Source organism: Falco cherrug, chromosome 3 (assembly GCF_023634085.1).
Source record: "Falco cherrug isolate bFalChe1 chromosome 3, bFalChe1.pri, whole genome shotgun sequence".
Lineage (NCBI taxonomy): Eukaryota > Metazoa > Chordata > Aves > Falconiformes > Falconidae > Falco > Falco cherrug.
The window spans coordinates 11,543,163-11,560,908 of NC_073699.1; the positions used below are offsets into that span (position 1 = coordinate 11,543,163).

General features: G+C 42.1%; 1 protein-coding gene and 1 long non-coding RNA gene across 5 annotated transcripts in view; one reads left to right on the forward strand and one right to left on the reverse strand.

The window, feature by feature from the left end:
- Positions 1-1,402: 1,402 nt before the first annotated feature.
- BASP1 (brain abundant membrane attached signal protein 1) overlaps positions 1,403-17,746 on the reverse strand; it is a 52,374-nt gene continuing 36,030 nt past the window's right edge. For 2 of the 4 annotated variants that reach the window (XM_014284375.3, XM_027812992.2), the window contains exon 2: positions 1,403-3,026. In XM_014284375.3, coding sequence (XP_014139850.1) covers positions 2,286-3,017 — 732 coding nt within the window. In that variant the 5' untranslated portion in view covers positions 3,018-3,026 and the 3' untranslated portion in view covers positions 1,403-2,285. Of the gene's footprint in view, positions 3,027-8,003; positions 8,028-13,407; positions 13,430-17,746 lie in introns of those variants that run through there. The other 2 variants (XM_055703563.1, XM_055703562.1) reach the window with 2 other exon arrangements.
- On the forward strand, positions 6,442-7,873 carry LOC129735486 (uncharacterized). The gene is made up of 2 exons (XR_008731178.1): positions 6,442-6,776; positions 7,210-7,873. It is a non-coding gene; the product is annotated as an uncharacterized LOC129735486 (long non-coding RNA).

The following is a 17,746-nucleotide window of genomic DNA, read 5'->3' on the forward strand; positions in this document are numbered from 1 at the left end:
TTCATGGGGGAGCTGTGGACAGAAGTACTCCCTTTCCAGGACACATCTACACTGGGTATCGATGGCAGAGGGCTCTCACAGATTTGCAGGAAAGATGCTGTAGATGGTGACAGCTATATATGCACAAAGCTTGGTAAATTACTGCAAATGTGTTATCTGCCTAACCCCTTGCAGTGCTTTAGATATTTAATCGAAAAAAGCCTGCGTTCTTTTTTAGCCATAGTACTTAGCTGACCTTTATCTGAGCAAAAGAATCCACTTTATTTTGACATGTTATGCGTGAAATTGACTCCTTCCCATTAAGGACACAAAAGCCTGATGGTGGTGCAAGATTCATGTAAGTGGATGACCTGATCTAAACCCAACAGAACTACTCCTGCCTGTTCCAATAAGCTTTCCACGGGCGCATGACTGCATGTCAGTACCCCCAGGACGGTGTAGGAGCCTTGTATTTCTGAGTAAAATAAAGGATAAGAATTAGGGAAGTCTGTAGGGTGAATCACCCGCAGTGCATGGAGAGAGAGTATGTGAAATAATTTATATCATTTTAAAACACCATTTTCCTTATTTACTAAATACAAGTCCACTCACCCCTTTGGTATGTGTACATGCTGTGTTTCTATTTACCTTTGCCCACTTCTCTCAGAACTTCTGCTCAGCCTAAGAGCTTACTCATGGGCAGACCAAATACGCTTCTTTAACCAGTTTTGGGAATCCTGGGCTCTGCACTGAAATCGTTTTCTGTATCCAGCAAGGGCAGCACTCAGCAGAAATTGCAATTATTCAGCAGTTCTGCTGAATAAAAATGGGGCAAACGGGCAAAACTATTGAAAAATGTTGTTTATGCTAGGCTAAACTATGCTCAGCTACACAAGGTTACCCATATTTGAAATACACAGAATTAGCCTTTTGTTGCAGCTGCATTTCATCTCCTTCACAATGGCAATGGGGAAAAGAACAAAGTGTATCCGCACTAGGAATTTTAACAGGAATAGGATTAAATTTAGTTGCCTCATTTTAAAAGATCACTTTATCAAATCCACTGCCTTACTCCCAGTTAAAACCCAGTCAGCATGCCTCTGGCTCTTTAAAATAGCAAGAGAGCATTTTTTTTTTCACATGTTTAAGACAGGCAAAAGTCATTTCTACTTTGCCTGGGATAAGACATACATGAGATGTACTGTTCATTCACTTCTTCCAGCCTCACCTGTGAATGCCTGTGCCTGTTGAAGTAGGAGTTTATAGCAGCATAATTCCAGGATCACAAGGTGGATGGTTCTTTCTTTGCCTCTACTTCACTATAAATAGGAAACACGCCCCGATGTAACGCTTCCTCAAGTGTAAGAATCTCCTTTGCCTAGTTCCCAAGGGGTAAAAGTGAAGATTTAATCAGTCTTTACGCTTTTATATTTTTTAAATTATTTAACTTTTATTACTGTTGCACCATTTATACAATTACATATAATTTCAATGCATCCATTGTACATTTTGTTTTTTCATTTGTTTTCCAATGAGTGTGTGTTGGTGTCTGTGACACAGAATGGAAGAGAAACTGGAACTGCAATGAACGCAGACTTTTTCATTTCCACTGACCAATAAACAGAACTACAGGTGCACCCAACCACGGACATGCATTAACTCGTCATGAGAAATCTAGGTAGGCTAAGTAGGATGAGAATGCTTTTTACTCCCAAAAAATATTTGGAGAGGAAGAATTGGAGGATTGGCATTGAGAAATATGTGGACAGCTAAGTGGGTTTTGTCTGAAAGTTGGCATTCATCCACTGCATAAAAAAAATATCAAAATAAGAAAGGCTGTAAATAAAAAAACCACAGAAAATACTGCTTTCATAAAGATCTGATTGCCTTGGCACAAACCTAGTGGGCAGAATCAAACGCATCACTCCCAAACCCCATTACAGAACAAAAAGAAGATTTTGATACATTGGTGGAGTGCATTTACAGCAGTTCAGATACAAAAGATGTGCTGTACTTTCAGACATCCATTTATTTTACTTTTTTTTTTTTTTAATCCAGGACTTGTGTCAAGTTGGCAGAAAGTATATTAGATATTTCCCCACAAAAATACTATTTGGATTCTCCCCCCTCCCTCCCTCCCAACTTGATGGGACATCCTTTTCATTTTTTCTTTTTTATTTTTTTTCTCCTTTTCTTTCTGGGCAATACATATTTGTTATTTCAGATCTGAAACGAGTTAGTATAGCTGAAAAAATAAAAAAAAGACACAGGTTGTTTTAAGTGGTTGTTTCAACAGGCTGTCCAATTTAATCTTGCACTGCTATGGTTTGATCCGAGTTAGTCGCTGGAACTTCAGAAGGTTTCACTTCCTCTGGTGGGGCTGCAGGGTCCGAGGCCTTAGCAGTGGAACTAGGTGCTGCTGTTGCCGCGGGCTCCTTGGAAGAAGGCGCAGCCTCGCTGCTGCTAGGTTTTGAGTCTGAAGCTGGGGCCACTTCACTTTTAGTTTCTTGGGCTGCAGGCGTTGCGGGAGCCTCAGTCTTTTTGGCTTCCCCTTCCTCTTTGCTCTTGTCATCTGCTTTACTGGGAGCTGTGGCTTCTGAAGGCTGGGAAGCTTTCGCATCGTTGCTAGGCTCAGAAGTTTTGGGGGCTTCGCTACTGGCAGCAGGAGCTGAGGCTGCAGTCGGCTCCTCTTGCTTGGGTGCCTGTTCATTGTTCTTCTGTGGCTCTACTTTCCCATCAACAACAGACTCTGACTTCTCTGGTTCTGCTTTCTGGGTTTCTTCCTGGGTCACTGTTTTCTCCTTCTCTCCTTCTTTTTCTTCCGTCTTATTGGCAGCGACCTGAGTATCCTTTTCGCCCTTCTCCTCCTTGTTGTTCTCCTTCACTTCTGTGGTCTCTGTGGTTTGCTGGGCATCCTCAGCCTCCTTTGGAGTCTCCTCTTCCTCAGTTGCTGCTCCTTCAGCCTTCTTGTCTTTGTCTTTAGCTTTTTCATCATTGACACTGTACCCCTTCTTCTTCTTGCTCAATTTGCCTCCCATGTTGGAGCTCTGTAACAGAAAAAAGAAGGAGGCGGTTACCCAATGCCCAGCATTTACCACTGAGAGAATCAAAATCACATCAGCTGAGGCGCAAGAGAAAAATTAATGCTGGCTCCTGAAAAGGAGACTACATCAGGTTTGGTCAGACACTACCAGCTGAACACAGTGATGATGCTGAGTACCACTGCTGCTGAGCTTACGTTCTGGTCAGCCCTGCAGCATTTCAGCCAGCAAACCCCCTTCTGCCACATTCCCCTACGAACAGTCCTTCTCCAAACCCCTCTAACCCTCCTTACTTTGCAGGGAGGGGAGGGAGAAACAAGGTGATGGAGGACTAACCTCCTGTGTCCTGAGAGAGGGATGTAAAGGGTGGAAGTAGAAAAAAGCTGTATTTATATTCAGATTGGGCACAAACTGAATCCACCCCTGCTTAACACGAAGTCCACTATCACTCTAGCAAAGTCTATGAACAAGCTTTTCATTAAGGTTTGGAAAAACCAAAGCAAGCCTAGACACAGTGAGAAGGCTGATGCAGAAGACCACATCTACTGATCCTGCTGTCACCACCTGTTACCCACATGGCCAGCTCCCACTGTAGGTACAGCCCGTGCGCAGGGCTGATGGTACCCCGAGGCCAGGGGCATGTGCCTCCCTCACCCGGAGGGGTGCGGGTACCAAACTCCAGCAATCCCAGAAGCAGGAGCAGCTCCAGAGTGGGGACATCCCCACACACAAAGCCCCACTCAGCCCCTTCCCACCCCGCAGCTCCCACAGGGATCACCCGCCAGGAGCCCCTCATTCCTGCACAGAGCAGCGCCTCACCGTCCCCCACAGCGGGATGGGAAACAGAGCTTGAAACACAGCAAGCCTATGACCATTCCTTAAGGCAACAGAAGCAAAGACAGGCACTCCTAACAACAAGCTTACATGTGGCACGAGGCATAACGCAATAAAAAATGGGGGGGGGGGGCAGAGGGGTGCATGTTTTGTAGCCTCTGCTCACAATGTTCAAGCATTACAAGCGATCAAGTACACCTTTTGTGTGGGAGTCTTAACTAAGAATATACAAAATATTTCACAGTACTGCAAAGCAAACTTTGTCTATTAAAACAGTAGGAGACACTTACAGATACATTGGATCATTAATGAACCTCTATGACTGGCTAAAAATTACACTTCTGGTATTACAACAAACATATCATTCATAATCAGTTAAAGGTTAAGGAAAAAAACAACTTCCTAGTTTTGTACTATTTGAAAATACAAGAAGGTGATTGTTTTTCACAGTACTATCAAACAAATGTTTAATTTAAGACCTTCTTCAGGAGAGATGAATCATTCCAATTTTCTGTTTTGCAAAGTTAGATAGACTTACAGGCCCTCTATTTTTCACACACTGGCCAAAGCTGTGAATAAAAACCAGTAAAAATTCATAGGAGGGCTGAATATTAAATAATTTTAAGTACCACTAAGAACTAGCTGCCTCTCAGCAGAATTTCTGGTAACACAGACAGAAGGCGCAGGCCCAGCCCAAGAGCAGGCTTTCCACAAGTTCGGCAAAAATGAGATATTACGGTCAGCAGAGACCTTTCCGATCTCAGCTTTCAGAGAGAATAACAATTTGCAAATACTGTTGAAGGGTTAGCACACAGCACTGCAAAATGGTAATGTTACTGAAACACTACTTTGCTGTCTGAATTTTTATGGGGAACAGCAATAAAAGGATTAACTTCCACAGAGCCACAGCTGAGCAATCTAATCTCTACCTTTATGGCAGAGACACCAGCTTTTTAGGTATTTAGGGCAGGCTGTGGACATTAGTTTGTTATCTGACAAATTTACAGGCTTTTTGATACTCCATAAATATTGTGCCAGCTTATCGTTTATGTACAGTTAACACCAAACACTTTGAAAGGGCTTTTGCAAGTCAGCAGGATCAGATTTATAGTGAAATAATGTGTGTATCCCAATTTGCAATCCCTAATTAAGCCTGCATTTGTTTCCCAGCAAAGCCCAGGTGCCGACAGCCTAGTTTCATTTGCTATGTCTTCTGTATTTTTCCAGATTTTTCTATTTCATGGATAGTGGTAACTCACCACAGTTCATATTTTCTTCCACAAAAAGCTTTTAACCTCAGATTCAGCTGGCCACAGAATGAGTATGCCAAAGGACCTTTAATTAGCAGAGAAGCATGCATATGAAAAATGTGCTCCCAAACTATGAAAAGAAACATGCACTGTCTTTGCTCAGAGGTATACTGTGAAATCGCTGTGTCTTAATTTGCATCACAGCCAGCTGGCTCAAGATACTGGAGCAGAAGATGGGGAAGAGGTTCAGAGACTATCATCACGCTCTATTAGTAAATATTTACTATTACAAATGGACTGCCACCTTCCAGCATAGTTTCATCTACTTTATAACAGAATTGCTCTTTGTGAGACCAAATCTCACATCTCCTTATCTGAAAGCCACCTAGATCATCATCATAACAGCTATGCCAGGCTATCATGCGAAAGCACAGCAATCATCAGGGTCATCGCACAGCACTGCAGGTAGCAACCTTAGGATGTTCCTTTCCCCCCACCTCTGAATTACAAATACTCCTCGCCTCCCCACCCTCCTGATAACATATCTGGGCTCCCCTGTCACATTCTCCAGGAACAGCCCCTACGTGCTCCACTGCCTCAGACAGATGCTGATCTAGTAGTCCCTGTCTCAACTGTGCAGCAGACACAAAGCAGACCTTTAAGAGTATTTTGAAATTACAGCCAGCTATACCTGGAAGAAAAGCAGCATGTTGATCAAGTCACTTAAACACCTCTGTGACTATGCTGGATATTGTTGCAGAGATAACCCTGCCTGGTGCCACAGGAAAGCGAATCGCAGTGAAATGTCTCAGGAGTGAAACAGACAGCAAAGCGCGTGAAGGCCCTGAGGTATCTATTCATACGGTGCTAAATCCACTCTGTATTACTACCCACATAGTAACACTTGCAAGAGTACAGACCTTTTTGCTCCCTGCCACCAAAGGGCTAAAGCCTAACAAAAAGGAGACACCCTGTCCGTCTCAGTGAGACTGATGGCCCTGGCTCTGTTGCTCAGCCTCTCCCACCTTCCCTGCCTCTCTCATAACCCCCATAACCACTGCATCTACCTCGTGTGAATGACAGACCCAGGAAAAAAAAAATTGCCTACAACTGTTTACCACACAGGCTAAAACCCAGTATGGCTTCAGTTATTTGCACTACTACTGACAGTAGTAGTTTTGAACTAGCTCTAGCAGCTACCAGCTGACTGCAAAGCACTTTGTAGCAAGCATATCCAAAACAGAGATCCTTCAAATTTACGGTGCTGAGCATCATTTCTGCAAAATGGCACAGCACTTGATGGCTGTGCCTCTTCACTACCGGACAGAAAAGGGTCTAGAGGCAGACAGTCTAGAAGCAGATTTTATACAAGAAGTTGCAAAATATCAGTTATTTTCACAGAACTTTGATGAACCAGCCAGTGCATCAGAAAAGCAAGGTTAAATGTAATGCTCCGAAGTTATGATAGACTTCATCTACTTCTCAGCATGCTCAGTGTCCTTTGACAATTGCTCTTGTCATGGAAGAAGAAACAGACTCAGAGACCACTGTGGAGAATACTACAACAGGAGCAATGATTTCTGCAGTTTCTAAGAGCTGCTGTTCCTCGTGCTCATCCTAAAGTTTCCATTCTCCTGCAGAAAGCACAAAGAGAACTGGAGAGCTTGAACAGGTATCTTTTTTTATTGTATAAAAGAAATAATCTGACAATATTTGTACTGCAAAATATCACATCTACAGGTCAGCTAGAGCACATTAAGCATTTTGAAAACTGAATATTCATGATAATCAGAATTTATTGGGATAACAAGTGTCAAAAAAAGATTTAATGTCCATAAGACCATAATACAGCAGGAAAAAGAACTCACAGAACATTTCAGATTTTACACCTGAAGACTGAGTTGACTTGATGGCGATGAGTCCCTGCAACACGGGCAGCATATACTTTTGTACAGTTTGGGAAAAGTACTATTGCAAAGATTTATATTTCAAATTGTGCTTCTATATTGAAAAAGATCCTAGAATTAGACTCTTACTATTTCTCTCTTTTGTCAGTAAAGATTTGTCTGCCCCATTAGATTTCTTATGTGCTTATAAATTTCTAGGTGTTTCATTTAGCATACGCTTTCACACCCCATGAAAGGGTCTGACTGTTACAAGAATGGACTTGCTATCACCCTCATTCTCAGCACAGAGAACAGCGCATCAGGAAAGGACAAAACCACAGGTATCACCTGGATATTACAACAGCCTGACTGCCAAAGCTAAACTTCCAAAGCTCCTGTTCAACTTCATGCAAAGTGTGGGGGGAGCCTGCTCCGCCTCCAGAAAAACGAGTTCAGGAAGACAATAGGCATCTTCTGAAATTCCACTGCCTTCAGTGCAAGGTAGGCACGTGTGGTGGGTCAGGCCAGAGTAGCCTTTGCACAAGCCTGTTCCCACGCAGGAGTTATCTCACATCGCCTGCAGACAAGTGCTGTAAAATGCACATCTCTCCCAGGGCAGGGTTTCAACACTCCCAATCAAAGGAAATACCAATCCCAGAAACCACCCCACTCTCCAGCTGCTCAAAATAAATAAAAAGATCTTGAAGAAGCCATTACATCTCTGAACGTCATTGATTCACCCTGCACGTCCTTTTAAAAACAAAAAACAAGAACAAAACCAAGTTAATAAGGGACATATATAGGAACTTAAGGAAACAAGGAATTTTCAGCCATGATTTTCAAAAGATTTTCTGAAACTTTTATGAAAGAAAAAAAAAAAGAACTTACTACTTCTCAAAATATGCAATTTCACACTTCCCATTATGCACACACACACACTCAGAGACCTCCTATCTCACCAGCCCAGGTCAATCAGTTTACCATGTTAATGTTAGAAGGTGTCTGTAGCATACCCCTAGGTAGAATTAAGACTTGCTAGTCTTGTCTTGTAGCAACAAAATCATGTTTTTCTGTTCTTTCTCAATTATCCTTGCACATCTTCCTTTTCTTCTGATGTTACTTGTAATTAACAGAACAGAAATGGCTAGGTCTCACTCATGTTCAAGCCTCTTCACACTTCAGTAGTAGTGACCTCCCCTCTCCCCTCCCCTCCCCTCCCCTCCCCTCCCCTCCCCTCTCCTCTCCCCTCCCTTCCCTTCCCCTTTCCCTTTCCCTTTCCCTTTCCCTTTCCCTTTCCCTCTCCTTTTCCCCTTCCCTCTCCCTTTCCCTCTCCCTCTCCCTTTCCCTTTCCCTCTCCCTTTCCCTTTCCCTTTCCCTTTCCCTCTCCCTCTCCCTTTCCCTTTCCCTCTCCCTTTCCCTTTCCCTTTCCCTTTCCCTTTCCCTTTCCCTTTCCCTTTCCCTTTCCCCTTCCCTCTCCCTTTCCCTTTCCCCTACCCCTTCCCTCTCCCTCTCACTTTCCCTTTCTTTTTTTCCCTTTCCCTTTCTTCTTTGCCCTTTCCCTTTCGTCTTTGCCCTTTCTCCTTCCCTCTTTCCTGCCCTACCCTATCCTCCTGTTCCGTGTTCCCTATGTTTCAGAGCAGCAATGGGAACCAGCTCTCCCACAGCCGGGCGGGCTGCGGTGCTGGTGGGCGAGAGGCAGCAGGAGGCACACACCTGACACATCTCTCTTCGGCAGAGATGGCAGGGGGTGGCACACAGCTGTGCCTTGAGGGGTCGAGCACCTCCTGCAACGCCACGTGTGGGCTCTGAGCAGCACACCACCTTCACACGGTAGTTACATCCAGGAGTAACAAAATTGCTAGTTCATTAGATGCTCACAACAACACACAATCTGTGGTCTCCCCATGCCCTTGGTTGTTCAAGCCGAGTCCTCAACACTGAACAATTTAGCCCGTTTATTGCTATGAGACACACGATAATAAACTGGGAACATCTCAGCTTGGCATTTGTGCTGTTTTCTTCATGGAATACAAGTAGTTTTTTCTCTTTCCCTCAGCATGTGGACAGCCCTGTAACTACTGTTCATCCTCTTCTTCCCCAAAGCCTCATGAATCTCAGGATTTAATGAAGGAGTGTAGAGTGAAAGAACAGTGAATGCTTCAAACACAGAAATTGGGCTCACTTGATTTTCTAACCTTGGTCTTTAAAAGAAGCCAATTCCAGTTTTGGTACTGTCTCGTTTTCTTTTAATATGCAGCCAATAAAGGGATTCTAAGAAATAATATTACCAAGTAAGCGTTAACTCTCAGACAAATTTCAGATCTATTTTCCTTTGGTAAGAAGTAGAATACTTTTGATGAAAATTTCTTTGAAAGAAAAAGAAAAAAGGAACTTAAATTTTTATATTACTTTAAAATTCCTAGGGACATGTACACCACACAAAAATGGGAATGATTATGTTCTTTTTTTAATAGGGTAAAATGATATTTGGCATTTTTGTCATCATTTCATTACTATATCTAAATTATGATCATTGATGATAGACTCCAATTATGAGAGTTACAATAACCTAAGCACACTGCAGGCTGATATAAAATTCTACCTGGCTATTTAAGAGCTTGTACATGAGTAAGTACTCGAGAAGCAAAACTACTAATAATACAGGAAGTTATCAGAAAAGTTAATAATCACATGACAATTATTTTGAGAGGAAATTAAAAAATTGTACCTGAGCTATTACTATGATTCATGTGAAATACTTGAGCTCTGAGGTAAGTATTAATTAATTTTCCAAGAACAGCACAGGAATGAAGACCAGCAGTTTCATTACAGGCAAAGGTTTTGCCAAAATTATCCATTCAATTACCATTAACCTGAAACCACAGGTACTTCACATGTGTAATTCATCTTCGTACCCTGTGTGGCAAAAAGCTACCTAGCCAGGCAGAATCCTTGCATAAATGTAATCCATTTTTTTATCAAAGAGTGATGAAGATTTTGCAGGTTGCATTGAAAGGAACTGTGAGACTTTGGACTTGCAGCCGCCTGACTTGGAGAACTGTACAGCTAAAGAACCGTGAGACACGTAGTGACTGAAGGTCCACTACCCAGTCTGACTGTGGTCAGACACCAGCACTACTGTAGCTGTAGTGAGAGCTTTAGGAGAGTCTGCAGAAACAAATACATCAAGATATTGCCTCATGCAGTCTGTGTGTGTGTGTCACCTTATATTAAAGACACTTCAGTGAAGCACTGACCTGTGTGCTGCTGCAGAGCTGCTCTGTAGGAGCATGCTCCCAACTGTATTACACCTCACTTCTTTAAGCCAATACGCCTTAGCTTCTCCAGCTACAAAGCCATCTTGCAGAAAACATGAGCAGAACATGGACCAGTTCTTGCCTTCCCGAGTCAATGAACAGCATGGCAGAAATGCTCTGCTCTGTGCATCTCCCCACTCAGCCTGGGTAAGGCTGCGCTTTGTAGGCAGATACATCTTTTATTAGATGAGCTCATATGGATAGAAATAACATCACCCCTGTTCTCCTTAGATGATTTTCTATAGCTGATCCATTTTCATGTTAGCTTTATTTGATACTTCCTTATTGCTGGTTGCAAATCAGAATCATACTGTTTTGCCACAATTATTTTTTTCCCCCAGTGATCCAACACAACACTACATTGCCCAGCTGCATTAGATACAACTGCCAGTGCCTCCAGTTTCATCCAAGGCAGCTCTTGCAAGGCTGTTTTGCACTGTTCGTAGCAGAAACACAAGCCATATTAAAAACTGAACAACACAGAAGAAGCATAACATAGATTATTCTTACAGTGCAGTGTATGTGTTTCTCAGCTTGTGTTCAGTTCATCCAGCGCTCTGATTGCTTAAATGAAAAATGTTGCCATCAATTTCTGTTCGCCTCATCTGCCCCGTTCGGTCTCCCTGGTTGAGACCCAGTTCATGTTCAAAGCATTCCTCCTATATTCAGACTAACTGCATATGTTCTTTTTGTTGAATAATAAAAGCAGCTTGCAGACTTGCTCATGCAGGTACACACATGCAGCCAAAAGTCAGCCTGCCCCAAACTGAGATCTTAATCACGCTATTGTTAGGCACATGGTTGGAAGGGGAAACTCTGCTGTAAACACCTGCTTTGCAGAGACTGAGATTAATTTTAGAAGAATGCCTCTTGTAGAAACAGTTTGAAGGCTACAAAATAACCTGAAAGTCTCAGCCAAAAATATAAGCATGTACCTCCTCCTTTATTCTTTCTTAAGTTGCCACATCACTTTGGGGTTTGTGCATGACTCCCAGGGAAGCAGTTTAATAAATATTTTACACTAGCCAAAAGCTTTCTAATCTGTATCCTAGAATTAACTTCCTAAATAGGGAATTACGTAAATTTCAGAGGTGGTTACTACCCACATCTTTCAGACTGTTCAGGTCCCAGGAACATGCACAGCCAAGGGAGAGTCGAGATACCACACATATTATTCCAATCACGGCCAGCCACTTTTTGCCTCCCTCAAATTCTTAAGACACCACCACCATCTCTAATTACAAAAACATGAAAGGTGATAAAAGCCTAGATAATGGGACAATTTCCTTCTAATTCGCATTTTGCTTGACTTTCGTCCCTCCAGCGCTATCTCTGTCATGGATCTCAATACCACGAACATGCTTGGCTTGCAGACCCCTGAGCTGTTTTATGTGCCTCCAAAAAAGACACTCCAAAAATGTAACAGTCAGATGCTAGAAAGCGATGAAAAACATTAGCCTCCTCCATGCTGCAGTCCTAGTGAAGAGCAGATGTGGGAAGACCTCATTCCTGTACACTGGAAAGTGAATTTTTTCAAGCTTAACACCTGCGGCTTGCATTTCGCTAGCCTCTTCCTGAACAAAAACCGTAACAGTATGAGGCACGTGAAAAGATTTCAAATTCTTTTTTTCTATTCGGAAAAAAAATATTACTGTACAATCCTCATTTACATTTTTTCTTCAGGAGCAAAGGTTCTCGGTTACTGTTTGCATAAATAGAAAATTCACCTGCCATTTCCTTAACAATGACATGGAGAGCCACATTCACTTTTTGAAACAGGTCTTAGGGTATTTAACTAGGGAACTGTCACTGGGGACAATTATTTATGGAGATCTACGTTTACATTATATCTGTTCAACATTCCACACTTAAAAAAAAAAAAAAAAGTATTACTTTAACACCCATTTAACAGGTCAAACGAGTTTTAACCAAAGTTGTGACTGTCCTTTGAATATAAATTAGAGTATGCTGTAAGAAATGGATACATTAACTTTGAGATCTTGGAACTACCAGTTTTACTTTGAAAATGGGTTCTCCACGTGACTGCTAAATTCTTCAACATTTTCTTCCCCATCTCTAGGCTGCTTATGGTGCTGCTCACTGGAAAAAGCACTGGGCATATACCCCAGCTGTAAGAAATGTCCTGTAGCTAGGAACACGACTTTTAACAGACAGCTCAGACCTATGATAGATCATGGCAATCCTTAAGACTATGTATTTTCTTTCTTCTGTTTGCATGACGTCCTCACTACAGGCAATGAAACCACATTTATAATTATGAACCAAATCCAATTCTAAATTTTGGGTTTCTTTTTTAAATGCAAGCCACATGCACTGTAACACACCATTTCTGACTGCAACACATGACTCCGCAATTATACCACAGAAAGGAAGAAAACAGGGAAGCCTTCCACATAACGCAGCACTTTCCAGTGCAGTGTGTGTTGTGGTGTTCACGAGAACATTGCAGGAGCTTCCTTCCAAAATATATAGTATCTAGTTTGCTCAGCAAAACAAAAGATAAGCAATTTAAGTATTTGTTGTTGATTCCTTTATTCCATTACCTATCTAAGTAACGGATCTAATTAACACATTGTCTATCTGCATTTATCAGTTTCAGCTCTATAGGAAGGTGCAGCAATAGCTTTTCCCTGTTTTTTCTCAAAACAAAATGACTGCACATCCCCTTGATGTTCCAGGAGGTACCGCAACTTCAGGTTTTGGACATTAGAAAGGGTTGATTGATTTTAAAAGAATAACCACAGTCCTCTTCTCACAAATGTCCATCACAGAACATGCAGCTTCTTCAGTTACTGGCGATGTGCCCACCTTCCCAGCAACCTCAGCCCTGAACACAGCAACAGCATTCCTCAGAAATGAAGGTATATGCAACAGTCACGGGATTAAACCAATTTCATCCTCCAGTTTATTAACTGCTAATGACAGTCAAATTAGTAATTTGAATATTATTCTGAAAATACCTACAAGTTTAACATTGCATTAGAAAGTTGAGTACGCTTACATCTTCAGGACAGTATTACACATCATGCCTCTGGTGGAATTTAAGCTCCTGCAAGCAACCAACACAAAACCTACTTACCACCTCAGCAGCACGTACAGGGTATTTTAGGCTGATTTCCTGAAGAGCTGTTGCATTTCTCCTTGAAATAACAACTTTTGACTTTTAGTCTTGTGTAGGAAGTTTCACTTCAAATGAAAAATTCTGTACTGAAGTCAACGTATACAAGCCCAGTCATGTTTTGGATAACGTCAAAACTACCTGTAATTAAACCTGCAAGACTTTGGGCTGAATTACAAGTATTTTTCATTTTGTTAAGAAAAAAACTCCTTCATGACCACAGTATCAGTGTCAGCACCTTATCAGCTCTCAGCTTCTCACAGCTCTGTCGCAATAATGTCTTGCAGTAAAGACACGCTCAGAAGAAATGACAGAAATGCAAGCCTGAAAGATCAACATCCTGATAAAGGTTTTACATTCATGTTCCCTGACGCTCATTTGTGCCATATACATTTTCCACCAGGCCGTAGCTTGGTCTATTACACCAAATTTGTCACTTTGGTCATTCCTGCTTCTCACACTAGCACAATACGTGGGGTTTGAAAACAGCATACATTTAACACAAAAGAAAATCTCATGTTCCAGACTTTCTTTTTTGATCTTATTTAGAATGCATGTTTATACTGGATTTTGACTTTTTTTTTTCCTTCCTCCCTCCATTTTTTAAACAAAGCATTACATTCACACTGCTAGGCCTACCAGCCTACCAGTCTCACTTTAGTCACTGCGGGAGGATTATCGAACGAGAACACAACAATCACTGGCAAGCAAAGAGCATTAAGCAGCTGATTTCTATTTGTATCTTTGTGGAGATACCTATCTCCATCTTTTTAACCACTACTCGTTTACACTCCTTTAATGGCTGTTCAAGATACCAAGACATCTTAGGCACTATTTCATTAAGACCGGCAGTATTCTCCAAAACTTGAGAAATGACAGCTATATTTCTTGACCCAGAAGAACCATAGGTATGCATCAATGACTGCTGTCACATGGAGCCTACTGCACTCCTTCGGTGCCGTATTTCGGTAATCAGCTAACACAGGTTCAGAATGTGTCATAGATGGTTGACAGGGAAGAGGCAGAGTTTGCTTTCTGGTGTCAGTGGTGCAAGGTCACAGAGGGGGCTGCAGAATAAAACCAGTCTCTATTGCAGAGTTTTGTCTTGTGTGCCAACACGATAATGGTTTACTTTGAAAAAGCTTTCCACTTTGAAAATGTAAAGTGGTTCTAATAATCCCAAAGTAAGAGCTATGCCAGGCAATAAGCCATACCATGCCATGTGTTAAGCTGTTGGATGTGTCACCATGGATTCAGGACTCCCAGATCTAGAGGGATTGCCCAAGTTTCTTTCTGACATCTTCACTGACTGTACTTTCTCTTTTCTACTTTCTCTTTTCTTTTACTTGGTTTTGGTTCAGGTTATATTGTGTTGGCTGACCAGCTCTGCCAGAGGGAAGGTTACCTAAGACTGGAGGCCAAGTCCATTTGGCAAGACATAAGGTGAGCAACTAGTGCCATCCACGAAATGCACTAAAAGATTTATATTCAAACTAGGAAAGGCAGAAATCTGATTTAATAATTACTCAGCCAGAACCATTCGAAGCCAGCAGCTACCCAAAAAGGAAAACAAACAATGCAGCAGGAATGAAATGAAAACTAGAAAACAAGAAAGGTGATCAGGTGCCTATCTCCATTCAATAAAATAACTTGTTTTTCTTTTCCGTTTAAGTATCAGTAGGAAATCTGTCCATCTTAGAGCTATCAAATTTAAACTCACTAAATAAAAGCAAAAGAAAAATAACTTTACAGGGATAGCTGTGGAGTTGGATGTAGTCTCTTTCCCTCCACCTCACCTAAGCACTGACTTCCATTTTGTGTCAATGAATGCAATTAATACCTAGTATGACCAAAATTAAATTTCTGCAGTTCAGAATGCATATCAATTGCCTTAGCTTATATGACTTTCAATGTAGAGTAGCCCTATACTAAGGCTATATGTATGCCCACGTGCAGTTCTGGTCAGCTCAGACCGCTCAGAAAAGAGATTACTTTCCAAGGCCCACATGCTGTATAGAAAGCTATTTATATAGAACTCTTACAGTCACTCCTTCAGTTTAAAGAGCTTTCAGCCCATTTATTCTAACCAAAGAAGGCAGGCAGACATCAATATAAAGTATAATTGATTAATCCTATTTCAGGATTAAAATGAGAGAAGTCTACCAAAGCAATGAAGACTTGAGAAATATGGGAAATGGGCTCTCATTTCTCAAGACAGAGCCAGAAATAAAAAGAAAAATATCACTAGCAAGGTTCTGTTAGCTCTTTCAGCACTAATGCCTGTCAGCAGTACCCCATATTTCAAACCAGCACTGGGGTCCCATTTTGCTGTCCCCCATATTAGCACATAGAATTAAAGAATCATTCAGGTTGGAAAAGACCTTTAAGATCATCCAGTCACACGTGGAATCTATCCATGCCACAGTACATTCACATTCTAGAAGAGGAGGGTATAAATGCATTTTAATGCTGTTAACAGAGCACGGCTACCAAGACTCCTGACAATAACTGGCTTTTCCAGAGGGCTTGTTTTGTAATCAGTTCTCCTGGCCAGTGAGGTAGCAATGGTCAGACCCAGCAGCACGTCCGTCTGGGGGTTTTCCCCCTGCCTGCACTAGCAGGTTAGCCGGTGGGGCAGGTCGCCTGCATTCCCCCACGGCATCTCACCAGGGAATGAGAAGCAAGTACGTGCCTCAGCCCCCCTGCCTCGGCTCTGGCTCCCGGGGACTGGCAGTTCATTTGCCTGGGGGGTGGGGAGAGGGAGCTGCACGTCATGAACTTTAAGATGTTGGCTGTCACGAGCCAAGAGACATTCAGCCCTGCAGAAATCATGTACACAGTTCTGCTCACTGCAGTTTTCTGGGTAATCCCCCCCACATGCACAGGTTGACCACCAAACTCACAAGTGCCAAGCAAGGGGCCAGGTCTAAACATGCCAGTGTAAAGCCTCATACCCATACGTGGAAATACCACTTTCAAAGGTCTCAGGCTATTTCAGAAAATGCTAAGGGAGGCAGTACCAAGAAATAAGTCTCAAGAAACACATAACTACTTTAAGAGTATTCGCAACCCCAGATCTTCATTTAAGTCTCTCACCTACCACAGTCTCTTACTTTCCTGTACTACTACTATTTTTAATCACAGGTAACTGGGTAAGCAATACCACAGTTAAGTTTATTCTCTGGTTTACACATAAAACAGAATAAAAAACTTTTCTCCATAATTGGCCGGTTTCACTGCCCCCTTTCATTTCAGCAATTCTTCACTATAAAAGGGCAAGTCTTCTATTTAAGCATTTATTATCTTTTTGCAAAGGAATGATTAAAAAAAAGGTTTCTTATCAAAGTCTATTATGTGTGAATATATGGGGCTAAAAAGACTGGTCCTTTCATGCTGTTGCCAGTGACTGCAAACTTCCGTCATGTCACACACTTCTCCTGACAGAATCGAACACAAGCCACTTCATTCAAACACAGAAGGAATTATTCCCTTTATTCAGGACAACCTAGACAAATAATGCAAAACTACCATCACACTTACATTTTGTCATACCCTGCCATTCACACTTAGCTTCATGTGTGAAGCCTGTCCCAGCTCTGCATCTTCCTGCAAATCTAAAGAACCAGCCTCATATCCCTAAAACCACAACATGCCCATTTGGAGCAGGAGTCACCTTTTCAAGGGGAAATTGCCATCTCAGAGCAGTGAGACAATACCCCTTGGTTTAAGCTTTTGGGAGCTGTCAATAGTACAAAGCATATCGTGGTAAAAATGACAGATGAGATATTCCCTTCCCAAGCCCGAAGGCAGACACATACTGCTGCAATAACACTGTTAACAAAGCGCAAAATGATGAGACTCTCTCTCTCCCTGTTTCCAGGGGTCCACAGCAGTCTGGGGTCTGAGGAGACAAGGGCCCCAAACCTGCTCAGTCTCTTCCAGTCACTGTTGTGTGGAAGGCCACCTCACCTGCAGCCCAACTCCACCGTCTGCAAAATGGGACAGTATCATTTCGCATCCTCGCCAAAGCTCAGCCTGATGCCAACAGGTGCTATAAAGGAGATACTTCTCCTCGTTTCAAAAAGCAAACCTATTCGTATGACTTCTTACCCCAAATCTGTTACAGAAGGCTGTTTTTCTGCATATTGGCACTGTACTGAATTGTATCAGACATACTGGAATAGCCTAAGGAGCAAGTCACTCATCTAGATTGTACGGTACTGTGCTAATATTGTAATATGGACCCATAAAGCATCTCTGAACATTTTCAGGTATTGCTGAAAGCTCCTTCTGGAACCAA